The sequence below is a fragment of the Acinonyx jubatus genome, chromosome B1, assembly GCF_027475565.1.
Source record: "Acinonyx jubatus isolate Ajub_Pintada_27869175 chromosome B1, VMU_Ajub_asm_v1.0, whole genome shotgun sequence".
NCBI classification, from domain to species: Eukaryota; Metazoa; Chordata; class Mammalia; order Carnivora; family Felidae; genus Acinonyx; species Acinonyx jubatus.
The window spans coordinates 47,868,667-47,889,036 of NC_069382.1; the positions used below are offsets into that span (position 1 = coordinate 47,868,667).

Genomic DNA, 20,370 nt, shown 5'->3' on the forward strand with positions numbered 1-20,370 from the left:
AGGAGAACTGGGAACACTTGTCCCGCTGTACCCTTTTCTTCTTTTAAGTAGACTTTGTTTTTTTAGAACACTTTTACATTTGCTGCACAACTGAGAAGATACAGAGGTTTCCCATTTATCACCTACCCCCACGCACACACACAGCCTCTCTCATTATCAACATTCCCACCAGAGGGGTACATTTGTTACCATGGACGAACATCCACTGACCCATCCTCTGACACAGAGTCTGGTTTACCTTAGGGTTCCTTCTTGATGTACATCCATGGGTTTGGACAAATGGATATTGACATGTATCCACCATACAGGATCACACAGAGTAGCTTCATTGCCCTAAAAAGCTGTGCCCTCTGCCCTTTTATATCTAATGAATATAACTGAAAACATTTTTTTTATATTTGTTTTTTGAAAACATTGTCAACAACATTCTTCCCAGTTCAGAATCCCAGGAGATCCTGGGGGTGGGGGGCTCCTCCAGTGGAGTTCATTCACGGCGCTTTCATGGAAGAGTGGGCAAACTGAAGTGCGGGAGGGTTTGTGTTTCCAGCACTTTCTTTAATCCCTGACGCATGAGAGGTTGTCTGAATAGAAACGAAGGAAAAAACAAGTCCAGGTAATCAATGTATTGTTCTGTTCACCAAGGTTTTACTGTTACCAATCTCCAATCGTTAACTGGTTTTAAACATGATGGATAATGCTTTTCACCATGGCAGAAGAGGGACCAAGCAGGACCTCACTTTGGGGGTGAGGGGCAGGAACATGGATGTACTGCCTTCTCCCTTCTTGTTGAAAAAGGAAACATTTTCTAACCGCATGCACCTGTAAAGGCTTCTCTGTGACCAAAATTAAGCCCTGTCTATTTGAGACCTTCTACCCCTTTGCAAAGACTTCTCCCCCGCCCCACATCAAACTTTTTAATAATGTCCCAGAAAAGGTCAGGGAGAAGGAAATTTCACAGTTCCCAAGCAGGTAGCTGTAACTTCAGCTCCTCCTTCAGCAAAGGAGGTAGAAAGACCAGGCTGACCTCAGGAAAAGGCAGGGGCAGGGTGCTAGGTGTGGCCACAAAATATACTACCTGCTAGGAGCTCTGGAAGCACCTTGGGGGAGACTGGGAGATGACGGTTGCCCAGGGATGCCTTCACATCCAACATTCACACCTCTGGAGAGCAGCCTTGGGATGTCTCATGCCCATTTGCAGATGAGGAAATGAAGCCTCTCAGAGGTGACGTGGATAGACCAGCACACAGCAAAGGCAAAGAGAGCAGGGCCCGCACAGTTTCATGCGAGGTCCGGAGCAGGACTGTCAGCACGGAGGTCCCCACGGTGACTTTTGTGCACTGTACGGTGGCTGGCTGAAGATGGGCTGGTTGTCATTCTCATCGATGAGGGTGATCTTCACCTTGGCATAGCCCACACGGTTGGGCAAACTTTCATTGGTAAAGAGGTCAAAGTTGTGGCGGTCCGGAGTCTCAGAGTCCAGGAGGATGGCCACCCAAATGCGAATGTCTGCTTTCCCGTGGACAGAGGTCGGGGAGAGGACACAGTGCTGGGAACTGTTCCCTACCAGGTACACCTCGACCATGCTGTTCAGGCCCGGGTTCCATTACTCTGTAATGGACCAGACAGCAGAGATGAAGGAACACTGGAGCTCGGAGCCCCCTCCAGAGGAAATGGAGTTCGGAGAGGTTGAGTGAGCCCTCCAAGGTTGCACAGGACATTGGAGGCAGTGAGGATAGAAGCCCAGGCCCAGCTTCTAGGCCAGGCTGCCTTCCGGGCCGAGGGAAATGGGGTCAGGGCATCCCCTAGTTGTGGCTCCAGGGACTGGAACAGAGTACCACTGGGCACTCCAGGGCGAGTCTCAGTGAACGCCTGCAGGTGAGGCCAAGCAGGGAAGGCTGCCCCGAGAAGGGGAGTTTTGAACTGGTTTTAGGAATAAAGGGAAAATGGATTAGACTCTTAAAACAGTTCTACTTTTGAAAGAGGTTATGTAAGCCTCACTGACACGGAGTACATTAACTATAAAATTAAAAAGTCAGAGTTTGAAGTGACAGAACAAAGCCAAGCGCTTCACAATGGAAGAGAATTCTGGCAAGGCTGAACTGGATAAAGGGCACTGCCTCTAACACTGTTTTTCTCTTTACCTTTTTCAGTCTGTAATTTTGACCCGTTGACCCTGGATTTGGCCAAGAAGCTAAAAAGGTTCAAGAATAACAGGCCAGCCTTTAAAACCTGAAAGATCCTATTCTCATAAGCATATCCCAGAAGTCTTAAGCAAATGTTAGCCTCCTCTATGCAGGGCAAACTGCTGAGGCAGAAACCAAAATACCAGCAGGAGTGCGGGCAGCGAAGGGTTCATCTAGGCAGGATGTGAAATGTCAGGCCATTAGTCTTGTATTTTTACTGCAGTGGTTACAGGATGGGATTGACATGGGAATGAAAACGCATACTGACTTGGGAGAGTTGGTTTTTCTTCCCCCCCAGCCTTAAATATTGACACCCACGCACCAGGTTTGGGAACGAGTAAAAGCTACATAAGATTTCAAGGGTGAGCCTTCATTTCCCTTGGCCTCCATTCCTTGGCCATCAACAAAAGCAGAAAATGCCAGGTCAGTGCCAATCAGTATGTGCCAACAGCAGGGAGGTTTCTTATTTCACCTGGCCATGGGGCAGAACTAGAGTCACGGGCATGAAGGTGGAAAGTTCCTCAAGTAATTGATACCATGAAATCAGAAAGACACAGTAGAGCAATCAATGTGAGGCAGAAAAACAGAGGGCAGTAGATTCTAATGATCAACCATGGTTAACACACAGTGTCAGAGAAGCATTTGTGTTTTCAGTGTACCCTCGACTCTAACAGGGGTACGCACTCATCTCTACGTGTTTTTGTATGAAAATTCTGGTTTCAACCTATCTTTCCCATATGGGTTAATTTACTCAAAAACTTAAACCTCTTGGGGCGCCTGGGTGGCTCAGTCGGTTAAGCAACCAACTTTGGCTCAGGTCATGATCTCGCGGTTCTGGGAGTTCAAGCCCTACATTGGGCTGTGCAGGCCCTGGAGCCTGCTTCGTTCGGATTCTAAATTCTCTCTCTCTGCCCTTCCCCTACTCATGCTCTCCCAAAAATAAACATTAAAAAAAAGTAAAAAAAAAAAACCTTAAAACTCCAGAATTCTCATAGTGAAGGAGGTGAAAACCAAATGGATGTGGGTATTGCCCCGACCAGTGAGAAACAGAACTCAAATGTCTTCTAATATTCATTTAAGAATTCCAATATGCTTTTGCAGCTGGGAGAGAAACATGAATGTTTCTGTGGCTCCCTTTACCCCCATACCTGCCTGCAAACGCACTCAGTTACAGAATAAGCACTGCCACAGAAGGGGTGCAGCTGTCAACAACGCTGGTCTGGACCACTCCACTCCTCAAGGGTATCATTCCAGCAAGTCTTCACATTTGTAGCCTCGTCCTGGTCAAAATCTCAGCAGACCCCTAGGATTTGTGGCAGGCGGGGTATCAAGTCGTGAACTTCACATACCAGAGCTCAAGTATCATGGCCCTTGAGCTCCAGGCTTTTGACTTCTCTTCCTGGAATCTCTTCCCGGATTCCTAGGCAATCTTCCCTTCACCCTAGTTTGTTCTTTTCCTCCCACTAAGAAACAAAACTGTTTGAAGGGCATCATTTCAGGCAGCCAGGAACCTCCCCGTTCCTACTGGCCTAAAATAAGCATGCAGAGCCCATCAGTGAGCCTGAGGCTTGGAGGAGCAAAGTGAAAAGTAAAATCCCCTACACACTTGGTTCTACTCAAACTATAAGCTTTTATTGAATTTTACGTATCATTCATCTGGGACATGATGACTATGCAGCTGGCATCTTCTCGTTCGTGAAATGATACAGCGCACATAAAGTCTCTTGCCCTGTGCCGGGCCCACGTGTGCCGAGCAGAGAGCTGTCACGGAGTGAAACTCGAATGTGAGTCTGCCTGGGCACTGGCAGTGGCTTCCTCATCTCTGAGCTGTCACACTCGCTGGAGTTACACGGGTCAAGGCTGACAGCTTGGAATTTAAGTTTCTAATTTTACACTTCTGATTTTATTAAGTTACAGACTGTTTCATAGTCTACTTTAACATCAGAAGGTTGCCCACCGACTTTACTGTACTCATGTTGAGTATGGGATTTGTTATTCACCAGGCTACACTTCCAACCAAACACAGAAAGAGCAGGCTTTGGCATCACAGCTTAGGAAGAACTGGAGAAGTGTTCTATTTCCCTACCCTGTGCAGTTTTCCCCATAACCTGTTCTATGAGAACAAGGGTTTCCCCTCTCAGATGCAAACGTGGAGGGAGAGCACTGGCTCTGAGCTGGAGGCTAGGGCTAAATTCTCTCCACTCCTCTGCGTACTCCTGACGCCTTCCTTCCTGAGTGGGGAAACCTTGGCACTGAACAGTTAAAAGGCTCACCCAAACCCGTGCTTCGAGACAGAGTCATAAACAGTACAACAAAATAAACGTGAGCTACCGATGGGGCTCAGCTAACGCTTATTGCCTATTCTGCTCATGTCAAAGCCTTCCGTGCTTTGGGAAGTTTCCAAATACGTGTTCCTGCACAGGAACTGTGACAGAGCTCCCCTGCCAGAAGATCGTGAGCCCAGGTCAACAAAGGTGGATAAGAAACAAATTCTTTAGCTGTAAGAGTAAGAGCAGAGTTTGTGAAGTAAATTCAATAATGTGAACCTCACCCACAGGCAGGTGAGTGGGAAAAATGAAACAGTTAATAAGAGAAGCCCTCAGGAGGCACGGATTTGATCAAGGGCACAGCTCATAAAAGTAACGACTGGGAATTTTCCTATAGGAAGTTTAGGAAACATGCCAATAGCAAGAAATGAGATGGCTCCAGTGCCAGAATTTTGACCTGTTGTTACTGAACCAGTGTCCTCAAGAGAAAATGTCCTTGTTGTTGTTTTTTCCTGGGATCCTGGGTGCTGGGGAAAAGACTGCCCAACACACACAGGCAGGGAGCTAGGAATCCAACTTGGAGAATTCAGAGAGGCCTTGACGTTGTAAACCAGTGTGGGGAGAATTAAGACATGTTTGAAATTCGGACCCCAGGATCTCTCACACTGCACTCAAAATAGAGGTCTGCTTCAAAAGTCCTACCTACACCTGTTGTGACGTGGGGTACAGAGGAGTCCTTCGGAAGTGGTGGCAGGGTGAGGTGATGCAGGTGGGGCTAGAGGCAAGATGTCCCCGTTTTCGGTGTTTGCCGCAGCATGAAAGACGTGCCTCCGTACCGGGCAAGGCGGCCAGCTCACTGAAGAGGTACCGCTATCAGCTCACACTCAATCCAGAGAGGGTTTGGGGAAGGTCATGCACTTTGGCCCAGCGGGCATCTGGTGTGGGTGCGAGATGCATGTGACAGTGGGGGAGGAAGAAGATACCCCTCTAGAACCTGCCATGTTGAGTCTCAGATGGATGAGGGTATTTTTTTTTAGAGCCAGATCATCCCCCAAACCAGCGTGGGGATGGGGATAATGAGCAGATTCTAAGAATTCATGTATCAATGTCCTTCCAAATAAAAAATGATTCTTTATTATTATATTTTTAAAATCACAGAACCCCAGGGTGAATATTATTACACACACACACACACACACACACACACACACACACGATCACTAATTTCTGGAGTCATTTCCCATACCCCCTCTCAAAAATCTGGCTGAGCTATGCCTCAGGGAAATTTTCCAGTTTCCAACTCCACACACCAATTTGGGATAAATAGAAACACTGAAGTCTTTTGGTTTTACCCATAGTTCCAAAGTGCTATTATAGGTAGAGTATTTGTTGGAGGAGATAATTTTTGCTGGGTTAGAATACAGTGAAGAATAAAAGAAGTTGCGTGTAGAGCTCTGGGTGTGGTTAAAATGTGAATCTGCATGCCTCCTGACCTGCAGACTTTATTCTCTTCCCCTTTCATGGTTTTGTTTTGTCTCTTCCTACAGGGACTGCAATAAAAATAGGTCTTCTATTTGGAATCACACTGGAGAGGAGGTGGTTCAGATGAGCAGTCTTGTTACATATTAAGTTACTGGGTCTACAATTGAGAAATCTGAACTCTGGGGTTACAAATCAAAATAAATATTATTTCAAGGTAAATAAACAAATTACTTGGCTGGCTCATGAAATGCTTAATTTTTTTTCCTAAAATCATAACCGCAACATGGACTTTTTGTTTTAGGCTGCATCCCAAGACAAAAATCAGGTAACCTACATCTTCAAAAGGACGCAGAGCATGCCTTCCGGTTTCTCCCCTCAAGTGCTGAGAAATGGCTCCAGAGCCTGGAAGTCGTCAGGCACGTGGCTTGGGTTACGTGGCGTTCAGGTAAACACTGCCACACGCCCAACCTTGATGAACACTGACTACTTCTCTAAGTACAATGGTACCTGGGGGGGAGGCCCTCACTCAGAGAAAGGATGCAGAAGGGAGAAGTTAGGACAAGCTGGGAGCTGAGGACAACTCCGCTAAGAGACTCAGGTGACACAATGGAACGGGAATACTGAAGCCAGCAACCTTCTGAAAATATCACCACCACCATCAAAACCCATAAGCTTTTTTTTTCTAGTCAGGAAATCAAGGCTGAGGGGAACATTCGCATATACTGCTCACTAATACATCCTTCTTAACAGAAGAAGCTATTTTAAGAACATGAAAAGCTTTTCAAGACATCTGTTTTCAGGGACAGAGCACAGTAACAAATACTTTTCAGAGCTGGTTCATTCTAAAGTCTATCCCAGGAACAAGGGCAGCCAACTTTCATGAGGTACTAAGACATGTTCCGGCAAAAATATTTTCACTTTCCTAAAGTTATATGCTATTTTCAAGTCCAAATATATTATAAATATCTGATCCTTTTCTGTTGGCAAAAAAGGAAACACTTTTTTTTTTAAACTCTGAAGTTGGTAATATTTGTGTAGAATGAAGGTAGAATTTTACTCATTTTTTTATAACTCAGAACACAGATGAAATCAAAACGTCTGCAACTGTCCCTAAATTCACATCTTTAAAAGGTCCTTTCCTCCATTTACATGAATTCATCTGAATCATTGCCGTCCTGTAGGAAAGAGAAAAGGGACACTGTGAAAGCCTTCAAAATAAGTAACTCCGTTTAAAAAATGTACACAATTAGTCTTAAGTAATACGCTTCCTCACACGTAACTGCAGCGGTCAGAAAGTAAAAAGTAAAATCACTAAATTCACTCACGAATTCTCTATCTCAAAGTAGGAGTTGTTTAAAAGAGCTGGATTCTCTAAGTTGTCAATAACATAGTGCAAGTGACCAGCGGTTTCCAAAGTATGAAGTAAGGCTCAACTGACCTCGTATAGGACGTAACAAGTGTGACGGGAAGAAAACGTAATTGCTCCTTCAACAAATACACCAAGATATGAATCCAAACAGATCTTGCCTCAAACCTTCTGCCCATGATACTGCCAGTATGCAAACCCTTCTTTGGTCTACATTCCATTATTTTGAGCCTCAAGGTTATCGCAAGATGTTTTTTGTTTTTTTTTTTTCTAAATAGGAAAAGTGATTAGGAAGCCACAGGCTGGATACCAAGTTAGTTAGCCTGCCAAGTTATTGATTAAAAACCCGACATGATGGTATGTAGTATAAAGGCGCTGATTTTATTGTGTGGCTTATACACGAGTCCTGAAGGCCAAGTACAAAAGAGTGCCAGACTCCACTTTGAACTACCGCATGCCCTGAACACTGCTCCGGGTGCCAACGTTTACTAATAGTGTAAGTTTGGGACATTCGCTTGAAAATGTCTCAACCTGAACATATCAATTGTTGCAGCTTCTCTTTCCCATTGTTTGATACCCGAGCTGTTAGAGAAGAGGAGAGGGCTCAGGCTTACAGGTGTATATGTTTTTCACCTTCTTAATAGCTCTTATGAAAGATGGGTAAGGAAACAGGAGATATAGGCAGGAAACAATGGTCTGAAGTCTTGGTTTGATCTCCGGTTTCATTCAGTAGTTTCCTCTGCGCTTTTCTTCAATTAGCACAATGCACCCAGGCCACAGTAAAAATGTCTTAGATAACTGTACCCAGAGAAAACTCCTGTTGGTACTCTATGCCAGAACCAGAACTGTGACTGCTCTAGAGTCTGACGCTGAAATCACAGCATTACAGATGTTCAGAGAGTCACCATCTATCTCGAAGGTCAGCATTAGATCTGGAACACTGAGGAGGAAAAATGCTCTAAGATAATCTGGGTTGGTGACAATGAAAGTGTGTCACTCTCTATAAAGGCCGGGAGTCAGATCCGCAGAGTTCCGGTGTGTCTGCAGATCTGTATCTGGGGATTACAGTAACTTTTAAATATATGTCTGAGACCAAGACTTTATTTGGACAATTTTTACATTTAAGATTCCCTTTAAGAGTCAATATGTTTTTCCTTCTTTTTTTTTTAAAGTTTATCTATTTTGAGAGAGAGCAAGCATGTGGCAAGTGTGAGTGGGGGAGGGGCAGAGAGAGAATCCCAAGCAGGCCCCATGCTGCCAGCGGCCAGCACAGAGCCCAACTCGGGGCTCGATCTCACAAATCATGAGATAATGACCTAAGCTAAAATCAAGAGTCAGATACTTAACCAACAAGCCACCCAGGCGCCCCAATATGTTTTTCAATGTAGCAAAATAGGTATCCTGTCATCCACCTATAAAGTGATAAGCAAATAAAACTGAATTGAAAGTTAACTGTTTATTGGCACCAAATTTAGAAAGGCTAGGTAGAAATTACAGATTGAAAAGAATTATTCTAAATAGAACAAAAGCTCAAAATTAAAACCAACTTCAGAGTGGAAGACTCATATTTTTCCTGATAAATTTATATGAGCTTAATTAAAAATCAAGTCCTATGAGCGCCTGGCTGGCTCAGTCGGCTGAGCGTCTGACTCTTGATTTCAGCTCAGGTCATGATCCCCGAGTCGTGAGATCAAACTCAGCAATGGGCTCTGCACTGAGCATGGTTCTTGCTTAAGATTCTCTCTTCCTCTCTCCCTTTCCCTTTGCCCTCTCCCCAGCTCGTGCTCTCTCTCTCAAAAAAAGAAAAAAAAAAAAAACCAAGTCCTATCTTATATAAACACTAGGCTTTAACTGAAAATCAACTGAGTGTGCAGCCAAATTAGATCATAAAAGGTCTGTAATCCCCTCAACAGCAGAAAGTTACAAGGAGAATTAAAACCTATTCTTTTGAAGTCTGGGGGAAAGCTGTAAGAGTCCTTCCACTGCAAGAGAGAATAAAAATACCCAGTGCAAAAACTTCCTTGGAAATGTGAATCTGATTGAAACCTGGAACTCAGGGACAGAGGAACAAGCAACAGAGGGAAGGGGAAAGGTAGAAGAGTTCGTGATCCTTTGTTCTACAAATCTGACTTGCTAATCCTGGAACTTTTAACATCTGTCACTGATCAGATCACATGTATGTGTGTGTATGGATATATGTGTGTATATTTGTCTGTGTGTATTAATTCCAGAACGCTCAAACTTTAAAAATCAACAATGATGGAAATGAAAATGCCTAATGTTGTACATAACATCATATAGGTGCCAGATTTCTGCTGGCGTAGTCTCTAAATAACAGAACATTTTGATAAACAACAGTAAGCACAAAACAAAGACATTAGATTTAGGGTACGTTAAAGACTTGTTTGACTATTAAGCTGTTTTAAGAGTTCCAAGAAATCTAAGAGTAGTTTCCAGAAGCGATTAAATACATCTCATCATCATTAATCCTGATACTGTGTGGGAAAAGAGCAACTAAGGACTCTATCAGTAAGAAATAACAATGACTGGGGTGCCTGGGTGGCTCAGTTGGTTAAGTGTCCAACTCTTGATTCTGGCTCAGGTCCTGATCTCACGATTCTGAAATAGACCCCCACATCGGGCTCCATGCTGGTGCATGAAGCCTGCTTAAGATTCTCTCTCCCTCTTCCTCCTTCCCTCCCCCGCTCATGCAGTATCTCTCTCAAAAAATAATAAAAAATAAAAAATAACAATGACCATTTATATTCATAGACTAAGGAAGAACTTTCATATATATGTCCTTGTTTAAATTTTAGTGCAGACCCATGAAGTAACAGGTCTCTTCCACTGCTGATGAAATCTCCCTCAGAGAGGTTACATCACTTCATTAGGCTTATCCAATTAGTAAATGACAGTTTAAGGCTCTAAACTTCAAATTCAAGGCTGTATTTAATTACATAATGCTACCCTGGAATGTTTCAGGATAAAGTACAAAGCTACATCTCTGATTCACAAAGAAGCCTCATAAATTTAGTTCTTCACAGAGACATGAATAAGAATATTGTTCTTACTCATTTTTAGAAGGACATCCAGATATGAACAAGGTGTAAAGTCCTACTAACAATTCCAATTTATGAACTAAATATGGGGTTTGACTAGATGACCTTTAAGGGATCTTACATTCTATTAATTATTTCTAAGCATCTGAAGCAATACTGCTTAACAGTATTTTCTGTGATGATGGAAATGTTCTATTTCTGCACCATCCAATATGGTAACCACTAGCCATATGTGGCTAGTATGACTGAGGAACTGAGTTTTTAAATTAAATTAAATTTTAATTAAATTTAAATAGCCACATGTAATTAGTGCCTAGTATCCTACACAACACAGATCTAAAGCATATATAGTTGATCCTTGAAAAACATGGTTTTGAACCACACAGGTCCACTTTTACAGATCTTTTTCAATAAATACAGTACAGCACTGTAAATGTATAAACTTTTTCTTATGATTTTATATTCTTGTCTCTAGCTTCCTTTATTGTATGAATACAGTACATAATATGTATAACATAAGATATGTGTTAATTGGGGTGCCTGGTGGCTCAGTCAGTTAAGCATCCAACTCTTGATTTTGGCTCAGGTCAAGAACTCTTGGTGTGTGAGCTCAAGCCCCGCATCGGGCTCTGCACTGACAGTGTGGAGTCTGCTTGGGATAGTCTCTCTCTCTCTGCCCCTCCCTTGCTCACTCATGCTCCCTCTTTCTCTCTCTCAAAAATAAATAAACTAAAAAAAAAAGGGGCATGTGTTAAATTGACTGTTTATGTTACGGTAAAGCTTGTGGTCAATAGTAGGCTACCAGTAGTTAAGTTCTGGGAGAGTCAAAAGTTATATGCAGATTTTCAACTGGGTAAGGGGTTGGGGTACCTAACCCCCCATATTGTTCAAGGGTCAACTGTATTTGTAAACTACACTATAAAATACGCAATATAGCAAATATATTCACCCAGTTTCAATCTTCTGCAGATTGTTAAGTGATAGCTAAACTGTGCTATTGCCAGTCACTTGAAAATAAATTCGGGGAAGATAGTACTCATGGACAAGAAGTCTCTGACATAGTTCTAAGAAAATAATTAGGTGCTGATGCTAAGAAGATTCTTTCAGTACTGTAATATGGATCATCATTGCTTTTTATCTTAGGAAGTACTATCAGACCACACTTCACAACAACGTACAACAATCTCTTTCCATGAGGTGACCTACTTTAAATACATGAGCGAGTCCACAGGGAAGGAGGGGCGATGCCTCATAGAATCCACTTGAGTGTACGATGGTTACCGAATCATGTCAAGCCATCAGCAACACACGAGTCGGTATTGGCTAGTAACTCAATATTAAAAACTCTTAATTATTTTAAGGCACAACATTAGAGCAAATAACTTGAACATACCTGATTTGAAGACATATTCTCAACTTTCATTAGCGACGAATAGCTCCTAGAAGAAGAAACACACATTTGCAATCAGGTTATCCAGCCAACAAGTATTTCATGAACATCTACCATGCATCCAGCACTGTTGAGGGTCTTTTTGGAAGAAAATATAATCACTGCCCTCAAGGAGAGTGCAACAGAAAAGAGGCAGAGATCTCTGAACAGTAAATAAGATGTGCCCAGTGCTTTATAGTTTACAAAGTGCTTCCTCAGACTCATGTCATCTCCACAATGACTGGGAGGTAGGTGGCATTATTCAGATGAGGAAATCCATCTACAGCCAAGAGCAGATCGGATTCCTAGTCGGGGCATACTGCCCAGGTCGCAGATGCTACAGGAATTCAAGCGGAAATGCATCAGCGTGGGCAGGGCTGCTGGGGCCCTCTCCTCAGATGAGGCAGAACCCAAAGGGAGCCTAATAAATATGTGGGAATAGTGAGGGAGGCAGACGCAGAGAATGGTAGGGGCAAAGACAAAGAGTTGGTGTTTATAATGACATTTCAAACCAATTCAAGTGGAGTCTGAAGGCCAAGTAGGGAATTAGGCTGGATGTGTAGGGCCCAATTATGTTGTTCTAATTGAGTGAGTTAACACAATGTGAACAGCAAGAAGCCACAATATAAGATGGGAGTAGAGAAGAGACATAAGAGATTCAACAAGCATTTAGTAAATATCCGTGATGTATAAAGCCCTATGCTAAGCCTGGGCGGAGGATAGGACAGGAAGAAAACAGAAAATGATGAATAAGCCAAAGCCTTGCCCCCAAAGAGCTTACCAGGAAGGGAGATAAGGCCTATTCAAGCCATAGTTATACAAAAAGTTCAATTAAAAATACACAAAGAGACAAAGGAAAGTGAGACCACATAATACCAGTGTTTTAAAAAGGGTAATCTGTAGTAGACAGAAGAGAGGGAGAAGGGAAATAAAGGCAAGGAGATTAGTTAATAATAACAGTATTTACTATTTACCAAGTATTCTTTATTTGCTAGAATCTGCGTTATATGCTTCAAAAATTACTGCTAACCCCAACCACCTTATAAGGCAATTGATAGTACTATGCCTACTGAATACCCTATGATTTCACTCATGTGGAATTTAAGAAACAAAACAAATGAACATATGGAAAGGGGGTAAAAAAAAGAGAGAAGGAAACAAACCACGAGAGATGATTAAATATGGAGAACTGAGGGTTGCTGGAGGGAGGTGGGTGAGGGATGGGCTAAATGGGTGATGGGTACTAAAGACGGCACTTGTGATGAACACTGGGTATTGTATTTAAGGGATGAATCACTAAATTCTACTCCTGAAACCAAAATTACACTACATGTTAACTGGAATTTAAAAATTTGAAATGAAAAAAAAAAAAAAATGAACATACAGGAGGCAGAGTCAGGGAAGTTAAGGAAGCTGTCCAAAGTCTCCCTGCTAACCAACTAGTGGAGAAGCAAGCTTTTGCACCCACATCAGACTCCTGAGCTCACACTCTTGCCATCATGCTCCAGGCTGCTGCAACATCCCCACCTGAGGACACGAGTCCATGCTGTTAGCAGCTGTCCTGGTAAGAAGGGATAAAGCTCAGAGAATCAAGGATGACATCAAGGTTTCTAGCTTGGGCAATCTGAAGAAAGTAACGCCACAGCTGAGAGATATCCAAGTAGATGTGAACTGTAGAAACTGAAAACTGAGAACTGGAGAGAAGAAATGTCACAGTTAGAGACAACCATCTGGGAGATAACTGGAGACAGATCAGGTGAAGGATGTCAGACAAAGTGGTGTCTGGAAGAAATAAATAGGTGAGATCCATACACTACATGAAAGGCATGCTGAGAAAAGAGTGGGCAGGGCAGGAAATCTCAATCATGGCTGCACTGTTAAACCACCTGTGGAGGTTAAAATGACGATGAGTACTCACAAGCCAGGTTCCAGAACCAATGGGTCTGAGGGCCCCTCCTCTGAGCTCCATCCCACCCATCCAATGGCCTGACACTTTTTTGGGTACCTCAAAGGTATTTTCAGATTCATATGTCCCTGTGCAACTCATAGTCACCCCACTACCAAAAAGTTTCGTTCTTTTCCAGGACTCCCTAGCTCAAAGAACTGTATCACTATCCATTCCATTTCATAGACCAGAAACCCAGGAGCCATTCTTTTTCTCTGCCTCCCACACCCTCAATCTGAACTATCTTCAAATCTTGTGATTTTATCTACAAAGTTACTTCTCCCTGGTCCACTTCTCTCCACCTCCACATCACCACCCTATTTCAAGCTACCAACATCTGTCGTGTGGACGACTGCATGAGCTTGCTAGCTGGCCTCGCCACACCTACCTGGTTCCCTTCCCAATCTGGTCAGCAAAGCAAGATTTCCAAAACATAAACCTTTATCATACTTGGGTTCAAATTTCAACCTTCTAGGCTCCCAATTTTGAAAAATTTCTATCTCAGGTAGCCATAGTCCCTATCTTTTTCTTTTCTGATTTGTTACTCACTTACCCTCTGTTAGCTACATTTCTCCATTATTTATTTCTTCTGGCTTCAATATCCACATGGTGGAACCTGGTCTTGATGTTAATAGTGTTTGTCACACTACCACAAAGGCCAAAGAAGTGAACACAAGACTGAAATGGAGTAGGTAAGCTTTTACTTGGATGTGACAACAAGTTCAGCTATGGAGATGAAACCACTGGACACACTGAAGACACACTGAAGACAGCCATGGATACTCTTCCCTAGTATATGCCAATAAATGATGGTGTCTACTGGGAGACTCCCAGGTAACCTGCTTAAAGGTTTTCTCCAAATGGTTTTCTCCAAATGCCTGCTCACTAAAACCAAAGGTAGACCGAGTAGAAGCTGTTCTCCTTCTCTCACTCTCCAAGCCAAGGTCACTTCTAAGACTCCAACTACTTTGAAAACCTGTGTGGAGTCTCTCCTGTTATTTTCTCTTACTCTATGTATGGCTTATAAGGTAGCAGTCATGGAAAGAAAATAACATGTGAGGATTCCTCCCTACACCTAACTCTATGCAAAGAATCTCTAAACCAGAACCCCATTAGATCCTAGCCTGACAGGACATGTGTGAGCTACAAAAAGTGTCTAAGGAGCTAACGAGTAAGGTGGTAAGTGAGAATTAACACACAAAGTCTAAGGAAGGGGAATTTTTACAAAATGGTTAACAGAGGGTGTTAATATACTACCCTCCCAACAACCCAAATATTTCTAAAACCTACCTGAGAGGATGGTCTTTATGGAGACTTATGTACATTACCAGATCATTACAATTTCTGCACACTGAGGACAAGGAGGAAAGGGCTCCATCTACAAGAACAAGATGGAGTTGTCTCCAGGGGCTACTGTTGTGCCTCTGAAAGGGAAGTCAGTGCCTTCTGTGTGGTAGGCTTTGCCTTGTTCACTGCTGAACAAGTGTGAAGGCTGATGGATAAGATCCTGTCTACAGCTCAAAGAACTTGGGACAACGCAATGGCAATTTGATCCACTTTTTTCCATTGCCATTCTTGTTCAAAAAGCTGAGAGGGTAAAGGAGACCAGAGTCTAAATAATGGTTTCAGAATTGGAAGGAAGCTGGAGATCTGTGGATGTGAGGCTGTTGAGTGTTTCTTCACTGAAACCATCTGGAAGCACTGGGGATAGCTTCCAAGATAAGAATAGCTTCCTGGCTTCTCTGTAGAATCCCCTGCAGATTCAAAAGTCAATTTCTTAAGCAATCAGAGCAACTAAAGTGGACATTCCCTACCAGATGTTCCAAATAAAAGAACCAACTGCTGGTGAAACTTAATAATAAAATTTTTGCTGTCAGAAAGCCAAGAGAAAGACTTTGGAATGAGAGGCTTCTGTAGGCACAGCATTTGACCTCTCAGGTGGAAGAGTCAAAGACCAAAATTAAAGTGACGTACGAAGCCCTACGGATGTGAGAAAAGATTCTAAAACAGCTCAGAAGCGCGGAGCTCGCTGCTGGGATCTCGCCAAAGCTGCGGAACACGGCACCCAGACGGCAGCAGTGAGCCTGCCAAGCCAACACGTGCTAGGTCACCGCGTCGGTCCCCAGCCCCACAGCTCTGCCCTGCGTCCTGCTACCTTTGGCAGCTTGTGAAAGCAAGTCAGTTTTGTGGCGTCGGTTTCACAGAAATGAACACCAAAAAAGTGGGGTCTTTTGGTTTCCTGAGATCCGTGAAAGTGTATTAAAAAGAAAGCGGTAGGGACGAAGTAGAAAAACACGGAACAGAAAAGTGATTTTTCCATCTATTCCACTTACATTTTCCTTTTGATATATATGTTACCAGAGTGATAAGAGGATAAAAATTTGTGTCTGAGAAAACAAATGGAAAAAATACAAGTGACTAGGGACAGCTTAGAAAATAGGACTGATTAGGAGCACCTGGGTGGCTCAGTTGGTTAAGCGTCGAACTCTTGATTTTGGCTCAGGTCATGATCCCATGGTTGGTGGGATCAAGCCCCACATCTGGCTCTGTGGGGATTCTCTCCCTTTCCCTCTCTCTCTGCCCCTCCCCTGCTCACACGTGTGCTCTCTCTCAAATAAATAAATTAACATTTTTAAAAAAAGAAAGAAAATGGGACTGATTAAATTTGCTCTTGAAGCAAAAATTTCATTCAATAACAATGAGAATTTTCCCCCTCAGCTTATTTAAATGTTTTGTGTTGTTGAAACAATAAAAGAAAATTTGATATGAACATTGTGTTTTAATTTAAACTAGTAAAATCAAACATACAAAATTCCCTAAATTTTACTAGTACACAGCTTAATTTGAAACAAAAATGTAATGTATTTTAAGATAAATTGCCATAAGTTGCTTGATTTATAGTAAAATTTTACTTTAATACTGAATAGACTGAACGAGGCAGAAAAGTGTGGTAATATTGTGTACGAACTTGAGAATCAGATTAGTTATGTGACTTTGGGTGAGTTACTTACCTGCTTTTTAGGTTCAGTTTGCTCTTCTAGAAAACACCAATAACAATATTTGACTTACATGGCTATTGCTAGGATTAAATGAGATCACGCAGCTAAACCCAGTACAGTGTTTGGAAGATGACAAGTGTCCAAAAATGTTAGCTATTCTTAAGTTTTTAAGGTTTTTAAAAAAACTATTACTATTTTTTATTTTAGAGAGAATGTGTGTGTGCAAGCAGGGCAGAGAGAGAGAGAGAGAGATGGAGAGGGAGAGAGGGAGAGAAGGAGAGACAGGGAGAAAGAGGGAGAGGGAGAGGGAGAGAGAAGGAGAGAGAGAGAGGGAGAGAGAGAGAGGGGGAGAGGGAGGGAGGGAGAGAGGATCTTAAGCAGGCTCCACACTTAGCATGGAGCCAGACACAGGGCTTGATCCCACCACCCTGGAATCATGATCAGAGCTGAAACCAAGAATTGGACGCTCAAGTGAGCTATCCAGGTGCCCCTCTTATTAAGTTTTCAAGTACATTAAGTGATATTATTATGCCTAACATATTAGGTTTCTAAACAAAATTGTTAGGTTTGTAAAGGGCACAGAAGGCATGTTTTCAATCTTTCCTCCACTCCACACTAAAAACAAAAATGAGTAAGCTACTCTCAATCCCACAGTGCTCAAAATTACACACATTTTACTGCACTGATCAAGTTGATAATTTTTCTTTCACTCACAACACAAAGCAGACTCACAATCTAGGTCAAAAGAAATCTGTGCATTTGTTTATCTCATGTTAGCAGATTATAACTCAAGATAACACTTCTGGAGTTCTCCATTTGAATATTATATTTTAAATGAGGCCACTTATCCTGTTTTAGCAGCACCCCCAACAGGAATACATGCATGCAGATAACTAATACCAGTACTTGATCATAATACCTGCATTCTGACCCAACAATCTTTCTAATAATCCAGTGTATTCTACGGAAATCAAGTCAGCATGTGGCAAGACAGCTCATTTTGATCCTATGCCATTTCCAAAGGCACAGCAATACATCTTTCCCAATTTCTTTTTGTTACATTTACACAAATGATATCTATGGAAAAATGTGGGAAAATCTAGAAATTCTATAAGTAGAAGTTGCAGGACTAGATTCCTTCTTCGACAAAGAAAACCTAAGAGCCTCCTCAGGTATAGCACAACATACCCAGTGGTAGGGAGAATAATGATCCTACTCAAAGATGTCTACATCCCAATATCCAGAACCTGCAAATATGTAACTTCATCTGGCGAAAGGGACTTTGCAGATGTGGTTGGGTTAAGGATCTTATATTGGAGAGGTTGTGGATTGTCTGGGTGGGCCCAATGTCATCACCCTGGTCCTCAAAAGCAGAGAAGGTCGAAGAGGGGGCTGTGACTTTGGAAGGAGGGTGTAAGAGATGCCAGATTGCCAGTTTTGACAATGGAGGAAGGCGCCACAAGCCAAGGAATGTGGATGGCCTCTAGGAGCTGGAAGAGGAAACAGATTCTCCCCTAGAGTTCCAGGAAGGAACACAGCCCTGCTAACACCTTCCTTTTAGCCCAGTGAGAACCATGTTGGACTTCTAATGTATGGATAGGTGGAACTGTAAGATAATAAATCTATGTTGTTTGAAGACACTAAATTTGTGATAATGTGTTACAGTAGCCACAGAAAACTAATACAGTCAGTATTTTTATACACTAGTATTTCAGGACCCAAATTGTATTTTAACTATGATTTATCATTTTACTTATTTTTATTAAAAAATTTTTTTTTGATTTATCAACCACCAGCCTTTTTATTCATACTGTCATATATCTTTTTCTTCCTATTTTTTTAATATGAAATTTATTGTCAAATTGGTTTCCATACAACACCCAGTGCTCATCCCAATAGGTGCCCTCCTCAATGTCTATCACCCACCTTCCCCTCCCTCCCAGCACCCATCAACCCTCAGTTTATTCTCAGTTTTTAGGAGTCTCTTATGGTTTGGCTCCCTCCCTTTTTTTTTTCCTTCCTCTCCCCCTTGGTCTTATGTTTTCATTTCACTTATTTTTAAAAATTTTTATTTTTTTAAGTAGGTTCCATGCTCAACGTGAAGACTGAACTCACAATCCTAAGAGAGAGTCACACACTCTATTGACGGAGCCAGCCAGGCCCCCCTCCTGTTTACTATTTTAAAATGGAGTGTTTTGCGATAGGCCTCATGACATTAATTACTTCAAACTTTCAAAATATTAACAAAAACGATTCTAAAAACAGATTTTAGGCACTGGTCTTTGGGGCTAAGACAACCTTATTCAAATATCATACTAATTGATGTTAATCCGTTAATATAGCATATTTTCTTCTCCTGAAGATGCTTACAAACCAAACTCTAAAGATAACCTATGATAGTTTATCTAAGAATAAAACCAGCTACTTTATTTCACATGCTCTCATATCCTGCCCCTATAAAAGCATGCCATTTGACCAACGCATCTGCATAACTACCTTTTTCTAAGCTGTTTAAGGCCCTGAGCTTGTCCTATGTCCCTCTCTCCACCAGTATATACTTCCTTCAGGTTGGTCCCTGGTGAAAATCAGCAGTGAGGAATCTCCAAGGTCAACACCAATACCGTAGCTCAGACATACCTAAGTTCGTCCATTTCTCGCTTCTTCTTCATCTCTTCCTTCTCTCTCCTTTTCATTTCCTGAATTTGGGCTTTTTTCTCATTCCTCTCTTCTCGGTCTCTGCATTCCTTCTCTGCTGCTAGATCTGGAAACCGCTCCATTCTGGTCTTTTCTAATCGGTTCAGGATCTCATTCACTTTCTTCTCCACTGTCACAATTTTCACCTTTGAGAAAGGGGGGAACAAAACTGAAATCTTTTTTTTTTTAATTTTTTATTTTTTTAACATGTATTCATTTTTTTGAGAGAGAAGACAGAGTGTGAGCAGGGGACGGGCGGAGAGAGAGGGAGTCAGATTCTGAAGCAGGCTCCAGGCTCTGAGCTGTCATCACAGAATCCAACATGGGCCTTGAACCCATGAACTGCAAGATTGTGACCTGAGTGAAAGTCAGATACTTAAGTGACGGAGCCACCCAGGTACCCCCAAAACTGAAATCTTAATCATATGTTTTCCTCTCCAGAACAAAGGAGTCGCTGTCTAGGGGCTGAGCAATGCAGCTGAGAGGGACTTAGAAAACATACATCATGCTGAGCCTTTGACAATGAAAAGTGTTAGACAGAAAAGACCAGGACTCCGCTCTGTGTCTTCCGGTGGCAACCAACACTTACATCCTTCTGCCTGTGAAAGCCTATCTGTCCCACATCCATGTCAGCTGTTTTCTTCAGGTTAGACCACGGTGTATACACCACATTCACATTGTTCATCTTGCAGCCTGCCAAGAGAGACTGTCTTCAACATGCGGGCAGGACACTAAGCAATGCCTTCCCTCACCCACTGGCAAATTACCAAAATCCAACAGAGGAAAAGGCTTCGCATAAATAGCCATCGAGTGATTCAAACCACAGAACGCTTTTTTTTTTTTAAACCCACCCACAAATGGCAAATGGCAAAGGTGAACAACACAATTCAAGCAAAAGTATTAGGAAGGAAAGCAGGGACTTCTGAGACTCCCTAATATTGGATGC

General features: G+C 42.4%; 1 protein-coding gene across 3 annotated transcripts in view; it reads right to left on the bottom strand.

Annotated features, from left to right (window-relative positions):
* Nucleotides 1-5,561: 5,561 nt before the first annotated feature.
* Nucleotides 5,562-20,370, bottom strand: part of CCDC25 (coiled-coil domain containing 25) — a 37,184-nt gene continuing 22,375 nt past the window's right edge. For all 3 annotated transcript variants that reach the window (XM_015070180.3, XM_015070182.3, XM_015070181.3), the window contains 4 exons: nucleotides 20,014-20,117; nucleotides 19,368-19,570; nucleotides 11,751-11,796; nucleotides 5,562-7,107 (listed from right to left, as the gene is read on the bottom strand). In XM_015070180.3, the coding sequence (XP_014925666.1) occupies nucleotides 7,078-7,107; nucleotides 11,751-11,796; nucleotides 19,368-19,570; nucleotides 20,014-20,117 (383 nt within the window). In that variant the 3' untranslated portion in view covers nucleotides 5,562-7,077. The remainder of the gene's footprint in view (nucleotides 7,108-11,750; nucleotides 11,797-19,367; nucleotides 19,571-20,013; nucleotides 20,118-20,370) is intronic.